At 40.3% G+C, this 9,154-nt stretch overlaps 1 protein-coding gene across 1 annotated transcript; it reads left to right on the top strand.

Moving 5' to 3' along the window:
• The first annotated feature begins 1,725 nt into the window (after positions 1-1,725).
• Positions 1,726-8,746, top strand: LOC126990619 (uncharacterized). The gene is made up of 5 exons (XM_050849302.1): positions 1,726-2,648; positions 2,770-2,904; positions 3,207-5,912; positions 7,616-7,905; positions 8,713-8,746. Exons 3-5 carry the CDS (start codon positions 4,947-4,949, stop codon positions 8,744-8,746), a joined length of 1,290 nt encoding a protein of 429 aa, XP_050705259.1. The 5' UTR covers positions 1,726-2,648; positions 2,770-2,904; positions 3,207-4,946.
• Positions 8,747-9,154: the final 408 nt, after the last annotated feature.

The raw sequence follows: 9,154 nt of genomic DNA, 5'->3' as shown, positions 1-9,154 counted from the left end.
GGGTTATGCAGATGATGTAGTATTAGTGGAAGGATTTTGCCTGATCCTAAATGACTTTGGTATGGAATGGAAACTTATCTTTAAACATAATAATGGAAATTCACACCAGCAGTAGGACAGCGGGTGCTGGGAAACAATATCTTAGAGGTAATAGAAACACATGGTTATTTAGCATTTGAGATAAGCAAGGAGGCCATAGGAGAAAGCACAAAGAAAACTGAATGAAGCCAAGGTAAGGAAAATGACGGGTGTTAACATCAGTGGTAGAGAAGGGAAATTAGCCAGTATGAATATGGAAGTTGCCTTTGGATGGGGAAGGTAGTAACCCCACAGCTATCTTGTATGGGTCAGCAAAACTAACACTTAAGATGTCGGGAGATTAGAAGTCATTCAAGACCAGTTGGCATGATAGTGTTCACGTGCTCTCAGGGGAAATGGGGTGAAGCTTCTGAGAAAGGTTAACAAAGGGGAAGCCTAGTTTCAAAGAGAGGAAATGAGTGAACACCGGTGGGCCAAATTAATATAACACTGGAAATTCAAGACAATCCCCTTTGGAGAAAGGAAATATACAGAGAGGGAAAGCATATGATGACACTGGAGCAGAGTGAAACAATGTGAATGGGAGACCTGTCAGAGATAGTTGAGAATAGTGGCCTCTGTGAATGGAGAAGTACCTACACCTATCTATAGTACATCAGATAGGTGTAGAAGCTCGGGAAACATTAGAACATTTTATAATAGTACTAATGATTGTGTGCCTTGACCCACTGAGGTAAAGATATACCAGAGTAACCTGACTGGAAGTTGATATATAAAATAAATAAACAAGAAAGTCACTGAACACACGAGTCTGAAATTATGGTAGCCATCTCACGTGAGGCTAATGCATTATGTGTTGTATGTTGGTCTCTGAATACAGTACAGTGACAAACAGCTTGAATATTGAAGAAACTTCAAACTATTGAGGAGTGTGAATTAACGCATCTTAGCACATTGCATTTTGGCGGTAGAGGGGTCAGGTTAGGTTGGTCATAGGCTAGGTATAGTTAGGTTTGGTCAGGTCTGGTTAGATTTAGTTTGTTTTTGACTTGTTTACTTTTATTATTTGGTAATTCCGTGTGATACGCTTCGCGCTACGCCTTTGTTGTCACCGGCGGCTGAGGAGACGACGTCCAGGGCAGTAATATACATATTTTGCCAAAACACATAAAAGAATAGTGGATGTACACCGGAAACATGAAAAGATGCACCTATATAACGATCATAGGCAATAAAGACCACAAGAGGAAGAAGAAGAAGGCTCGTTTATGTCGACCATTTACTCCACTGTTGTGTCTATTGTTTCCAAACAAGCTTTTGTGTACAGATAGATAACGTGTTGAATTCATTATAGCTATTTCATCTTTGCATAATATGTCCTGTGGTAGCTATATACAATGCTTTTGCAAGTGATCGTTTTGCTATGCGATGCACTTCATACCGGTATTTTGCTCAAAAAATACTTAGCTTAGAGTCCGCTAAGGGGAATTCTAAGTAATACTTAAGGGCCTATGCTTAGCTAAAAGTTGTTAAGTGCAAGGCTTAGTATTATTCTTAGAATATTTGTGTATACGGCCCCTGGCTCCCCCTCACCCCCCCGCTAAACTACCTTATAGTATTCCTTTTACCTTGGTACAACGAACCAACTCTCGGATTTCCCGTGTGTAAGTATTTTCATTGTTTGTATTATGTTATCTTTTTTTTATATATACTATCATTGTATGCGTATATAGGTATACTTGTTGTGATTATTTATAGGGTGTGTGTGTCATGGTATGTACATATGGTGGTGTATCGGTGATATAAATCATACGTTAAAGAGCAGTGATTCCAAACCTTGGTGGAACCCCTCCCATGAATTTTCATTTTCCAAGGCACCCTTGTTAATAGTGTTCTAATGCAAGATATGATCGTCTGTTTTTTTTAAAGTTATTAAGCAATGTATACTGAGTTTGGAATTCAAGATTGCATCAAATGAGCTAATATGATAGACTTGGTGAAAAGTCATACTGTAATAGCACAGGATTATTTTACGATTTTTTGGAGAACCCTTGGTGATGGTCGCCGGAAGCCCCCAGGGTTCTACGAGCTCCTAGTTGGTGATCTAAGTTATAGAGTGTTAATTGTCTGTGTTTTTATTATTAAACTGTTTTTTTTGTGGCTGCACTGTGTAGCTGCTTGGTGCTGTGACGGCCAGGATAACAGTACCTGGGTTTGCACCAAACGAGAGGGAAGGCTCGCTATGAGGCTCTGCTCATAGGGGTCGTGCAAGCAACGTCGTGGTTAACTGCATGGTGTGGTGTAGTCAACTGACATGTGTCAAACGCATAAGCCGGAGTAGTTATGCAAAGCGTAAGTGGTAGTTCCCATTTTGTTTTGCTTAATATATTATCATCTACTTACTTTGTTTTTGCTTGTTAGTTATTGTTTGACGGCAACATTATTGACACATACGTGGAGCACTTCAAATCAAGGTATATCCACAACTTTCTATGTACGTACTACCCTAACACCATTCGATGAACTTTTCAGAGAACATGTGTATGATTTCTTTGGAAATCTAAAAACACGGTTTATGACGATGGATGAGGGCGATGTAATATCAGGAGGTTAGTGGTTTCATTTTGCTAATTTAGAAGAATCAAATTCTGAGTATTTTTTATACTTTTTTTTATTACTGTTACTAGTTTGAAATGCCGATGTTAAAAGGTTCTTTATCATAACTTTTAGGTGATGATTTGTCTGGTGATCTCAGCACAGACAAGATTGCATCAAATAGTCAAGACCATCCAGCAATCCAGTCACTGTCGTCAGGTCAGGAAAGCAATGAATTATCAGACAATCAAAACACTAAATCTGCGCCTGGTAAGTCATTTAACTCGCTGCACACTTTTCTTGCAAAATGCTTTATATTGTGATACACTATACATGTAAAACTATTGTTGTTGGGGTTCCCTGCATGAAACATGTTTTTTTGGTGTAAGGGATGCACGGGCGGGGTGAATAACGGGGTACAGTGAGTTTTTCAAACTTTAAAGCACTTTATTATTATGAAAACCAAGCACCAGTTATATTACAATATAATTAGAAATTGTGACAGTTGATAACAAATATAATTGAAAACAGAGTGACTGTGGCCTGATAAGGGTACTGTTGTGACTTTTCAGATGAAATGCTGTGTTCCTTACACATCAAGAGCAGTGATAAGTATCAAGATTTTGGTAGAGTCATTTGCTTCAAAGATGACAAGTTGGCAAAATGCAAGGAAATATTAATGCTACGAAAACAAAAAAACTTGAAATATGCTGACATATCCCTGCCAACTGTAGTAGACAGTATCCATGGTTATCACCACGAGTGCTATAGGAAATTTACAGCATTACCAAAGGCTCACAGATCTGCAACCAAACCTTCGTGTCACATGAGCCAAGAAAATCCTTCATGTCACATGAGCCAAGAAAAACAATCACTAAGCTTGAACGAATCGGCAGCAACATCGAAAGAGGGCACATGTGATTTCCAGCCGATGTGCTCGTTTTGTGGATCGGCTAGAAAAAAAATTAAAAACGTGGAGCAAAAATTAGTTTCAGCTGAGACAGCCCAGTTTGCTGCAAACATTCAAGAATATGCTGAAATGAAAGGGGATGAAAAATTGTTAACACAGATAAGAGACCAGGATTTTGTTGCAAAAGGATTGAGGTACCACGCCAACTGTCGCTCACTGTACCAGAGTCAAGCAAGGGCAATGTCCAAAAATGGAAATCAACCAAGGACAGGGTACATAAGCAGAGAGAAAGAAGTTCATAGAGAGGCTTTTGACTCATTGATATCTTACATTGAACAGAATGTAATTGAGAAGCGCGAGGTGCATTTGTTAACTGACCTGAACACCTATTATACAGCCACTGTTCATGAAATAGGTGGTGAGGACTTTCAACATGCAACCCCAACAGCACAAAAGCTGGATGAAAAATTAACCAAACATTTTGGTGAGAGGATCGTGGTTCAAAAGGGAAAGACAAAACGTGGAAGTATTGTCCATTCGTCTGAGATGTCAAAAGAAGAAGCACTTGCTTTCAAATTTGATAAACTCATGGATATTAAAATGAAAATCAGAGATGCAGCATTGGTACTTCGTGAAGCCATCATGAAAGCCCCACAAAAGCAAATACCTTCAAGTCCGACCACGCAAGATATAATTGGTGGGGAAGTTGATGTCCCGGAGTTAGTCCAAGACTTCTTCAAATACTTAGTTGGTGGTCCAGACTCAAGAATATGGAAACAACCAGGAAAACAGCGGCGAATCAGGGCTATTAGTCAGGATGCAGTATTTTCTGCAACATCTGGTAAGAAAAAACCAGGAAAGCATCTGATTACAGCTCTGGCTATGAAGAGCATGACTGGGTGTAGAAAAGTAATAGAAGTGCTGAACAGAATGGGTCATTGTGCCAGTTACCATACGGCTGAAGAAATAGAAACTGAACTAACATTTTCGGTCAAAAATAATGACAACGAAATGCCGTTTGGTATGCACTCAGGAAATGAATATGGAACTGGAGTAGCCTGGGACAACTTTGATCGATTTGTTGAAACTATGAGCGGCAAGGACACACTTCATGATACAGTTGCCATAGCGTACCAGCTCGTTGAAGCTAAAGCCTCAGCCCAAAAGCCAGAGTCAGATAGAATTCACCATGAGAATATTACTGAAACAAAAACAAAAGCATCCCTGCCAACAATTGGAGTCGGCCTAAGCAAGAAAAGGCGGCGTTCCTATGAAACTGAAAGCTCTGAAATTCAGCCTTATCATAAAAAACCACGCCTAGAAAACGCCGGGTTACTGGCTGCCGATGATATCAGACTTCTGACAAGTGAGGAAAATGTTGACTTAGGGTCATGGAAGAAAGATGTTCTCTGGATGTTGGATGTGGCAAAATCCAAATACACCAATGTGGGCAGGATGGAATGCAGAGAGAGTTTATGACTGTAGAAAACAGATGAAAGTTTGGTATTTGCCACAAATAAACCAATCACCCACATCAAATGCTGTCGTTGTTGAAACAATGAAAAGGTCACAGAAATTAGCAGAGGAGTCCAACAAGTCTTGCATGGTTGTCACCTACGACCTAGCCATAGCAAAAATAGCTTTGCAAATACAAGCCCAGGAAAAGCCGGTATTTGACAATCTCTTCATTTCACTTGGGTCATTCCATGTGGAGAAAGCATATTTTTGTGTCATTGGGAAGCTGATCGCTGAATCTGGTGCCCCGCACATATTGAATGAGTGCGGTGCACTAGCAGTGGGCTCTATAAACGGATTTATCAAAGGAAAGCATTACAACCGCTGCAAGAGAATACACGAACTGCTAGCGGTTTCTCTGGAAATACTCTTTTTTGAATGGTTTCAAAAAAGCCAAAACAACCCTGACATAGTACCAGTGCTTCAGAATGAGCTAAAATGCATCAGTGATTCTCCAGATATCAACAAATACCAACATTCAAAGGAAGGAAACGACATATTGGAAAGATACAGAGACTTCTATGAAAAAACACTGGCCGGGGACAATGGAAAAACTGCACAGTTTTGGTGTAGCTACATCAGCCTGATGCACCTGTACCACAGATACAGCCGCAGTGTCAGAACCGGAGACTTGGAGGGGTACACAAACACATTGCTGCAAATGGCAAACTATTTCTTCGCCTTGAACCATCACAACTATGCCCGCTGGACAGTAAAGTATCACGATAATCTACTGAAGCTTAAAGAAACACATCCAGAAATCTATGAAGAATTCAAAGACGGACTGTTTTCTGTTAAGAGAACCAATAGTCCGGTTGCCAAACGGTGTTTTGGGGCCGAACCCGGTTTTGTGGTATGGAGAAGGTTTTATTGTTGATTCTGGTGCTCTGACATGTCCTCAACAGGAATCAGCCGGGTGCCACTCCAGCACCCTTGGGGAAAAATTATTACTGGCCAAAAACAAAATGGCCGCGACGCGGCATGTCACCCACGCTAATGTCACATATCTTTTTCAATACTGCCGACAGAAAAATTATCTTGGTGTCTATACCTATGTTTTAGGGGTCAAGGAAGTCATTGATGTTAGTAGTTTCGTATTTCAAGGTATCTAGAAATATATATACTTTAAATTACCAATAATTATATGATAATATGCATGCTCATTGGTGGCGGTAATTATTTTGAACATTCTTTCGTTACAGGTCAGCTAAGACAGCATGGTCAAGCATGGATGTTGAATGCTTCTTTGCTTGCTCCAACACTTCCCCTAACCTCATTAACTGTGGCTCTGCTAGAGTAGAAACTATCAGAGACTGTAGTATAAGGCGTGGTGATGGGCTAATTGATAAACTGCATGGTCTAGATTCTATAAGATGTCATAAAAGCTGTGTATCTACTTACACTTCTAAGCATCATCTCAAAAGATATATCACAAAGAAGAGTAATGACAACTCTGCAACAGAAGCAGTAGTACCGCCCAAAAGATCACGCAGATTGGGTACAACGAAATTCAGCTTCAAAGAACACTGTGTATTCTGCGGTGAGAAGTGCCTACCATTGGATCCTCGCCATCCAGACAGATGGAGAAAAGTATACCAGTGTCGGACAACAGGGGGCTACAAGCAGAAGATATTGCTCAACTGTGATGAACGTAATGATGATCTGGCCAATGAAGTTCGAGTTAGATTAAGTGGTGCGGTTACAGATTTGCATGCAGCAGATGCACAGTATATCATCGACGGGTGTGCCTTGCTTTGGACTGTTCGTTGGCCATCAAATGGTACCGTTGAAGACTATGTGAAAAACTTCTTGGGAAGCCTCCGATACTATTTACAAATGTGTCGCGTACATCTGATCTTTGACAGATATATACCAAATAGTACCAAGGGTGCCAGTAGATCAAATCGTGCTGGTACAAATGCCAGTCGCAAACATTCGCTGACACTCCATACACCTCTGCCAGCCCAGAATGTAGTGCTAACTGTCACCTACAACAAAGCCCAACTTATCACCCTGATCACCAAATATCTCGTTGATCATGTAGAAGACAACACTAATGAACTTATCATCACTGCTGAACATCCAGTCCCCATATCCATCACAAACGGACAAGCAAGAACACAAACTAATCTTCGTAACACTCACGAGGAGGCTGATGTTATCATTGTGAATCAGTTGGTGTACTTGGCAACCAAGGGTGCATCAAGCATATCTGTGGTTTCTGATGATACGGACGTCTTTGTTCTTCTCCTTTACTTCTACTGCAAAGAAAAACTCACCTGTGAGGTGTTTATGCAGAGTTGCATTGCTGGCCGAAGAATTCTAGATATAAAAGCTACAGCGACCAAGCACAGTAATATTGCAGAATTTCTTCCTGGAGTGCATGCTTTAAGTGGTTGCGATACTACCTCTTTCCTCTATGGCATAGGAAAAGCAACAGCTTTGAAAGTGCTTAATGGCGGTAAAACACTGAAGTTGTTGGGTAAGCAAGATGCTGGTATGGAAGATGTTGTCACTGAAGCAACAGTGTTCATGGCAACATGTTATGGTTCCAAGTGTTGCCAAAACATGTCAGAGACCCGCCATGATGTATGGATCTCAAAAATGGCAAACCAGAAGCTGTCAGTTGCTCCAAAACTGAAGTCTCTGCCACCAACTTCAGAGGCTTTCATGCAACATGTCTACAGAGCCCATTACCAGACACTTGTGTGGAAGTCGTCACTCGTCAGTGAACCTGAAGCTCCTGATCCACTGAAGTATGGATGGACCAAGAGAAATGATAAGCTCTTCCCGGTCATGTTACCAGAGAATAAATCACCCGCAACAGAAAGTATCCAAATGATCAAGTGTGCTTGCTCCTCGATGCGTGCATGTTCTTCCAGCAGATGCAGTTGTGCGGGTGTTCAAATGTCATGTTCAATGTTCTGTGCTTGTCACGCTGGAGCAGACTGTAATAATGTTAATAATACTCGGAGCACATTATCACATGAGGAAGAGAATGAACTTTTGAGTGATTGTGATTTACATAACATTTGAAGGACTGACCATTCACAGTGTTCTGGATTTATGTTACTTTTAAGCAATAGTTAATATTACATGTGACCTGTGTAAATATAGTGCAGGGACAAAAGTCCTAGAAACAAATACGTGATAATGAAAGAGAGATTACTGTTTATGACTCAAAGACTCTGTTGCACAATATATTTATGTTATGGTTTTATGAGATACTTAAAAGGAGTTATTACCTAATTTGATCACCACAGATATATTAATAAGCATTATTGCATGGCTTCATTGTAATGTACCATAATTCAAGGGTATGCTGAAATTATTATTTATGAATTTTATATGAAACTAGTGATTACTAAGTAGTATGTAATCTGGATTGCTACTAAATGTAAATAGTGTACATACTACAATAAATTTAATTTTTTTTTCACAAATTATCCCCCTTTTGGATGAATATACATACTTTCTTAGGTAGATACTCTTAATTAGTGAGCAGGAATGACTTCCTTGACCTCTAAAACATAGGTATGGACACCAAAATCGCCTTTCTGTCGGCAGTATTGTAAAAGATATGTGGCATTAGCGTGGGCGACATGCCGCGTCGTGGCCATTTTGTTTTTGGCCCGTAATAATTTTTCCCCAAGGGTGCTGGAGTGGCACCCGGCTGATTCCTGTTGAGGACATGTCAGAGCACCAGAATCAACAATAAAACCTTCTCCATACCACAAAACCGGGTTCGACCCCATTTTTACTGGACTACAAGAAGCCATTCTCTGGAAGTCCAATTGATCTGACATTGGAGCAAACTATAAACAAGGATGCTGCCAGCCAGCGGATTGGAATTGCCGCAATGACAAACTCCATATCTGCAAGGCAAAGATGGGCCGAATCTCATTTCATTCGGACATCCATTCTGTCACATGTATTTCAAGTAGCTGGCATGCATAAAAAAGAAGATGTAACACATGGGCTGAAGAAGCATGCAATTAGGAAGGACAACAAAACAGTCAAGGACATAATCTACATGATAAAAGAAACAATGAATCCATTCACTGAAGACATAGACTCCAAACATCTGTACAATAT

Source organism: Eriocheir sinensis, unplaced genomic scaffold, assembly GCF_024679095.1.
Source record: "Eriocheir sinensis breed Jianghai 21 unplaced genomic scaffold, ASM2467909v1 Scaffold181, whole genome shotgun sequence".
Taxonomy (NCBI): Eukaryota; Metazoa; Arthropoda; class Malacostraca; order Decapoda; family Varunidae; genus Eriocheir; species Eriocheir sinensis.
This window is presented reverse-complemented; position numbering and strand designations above follow the sequence as displayed.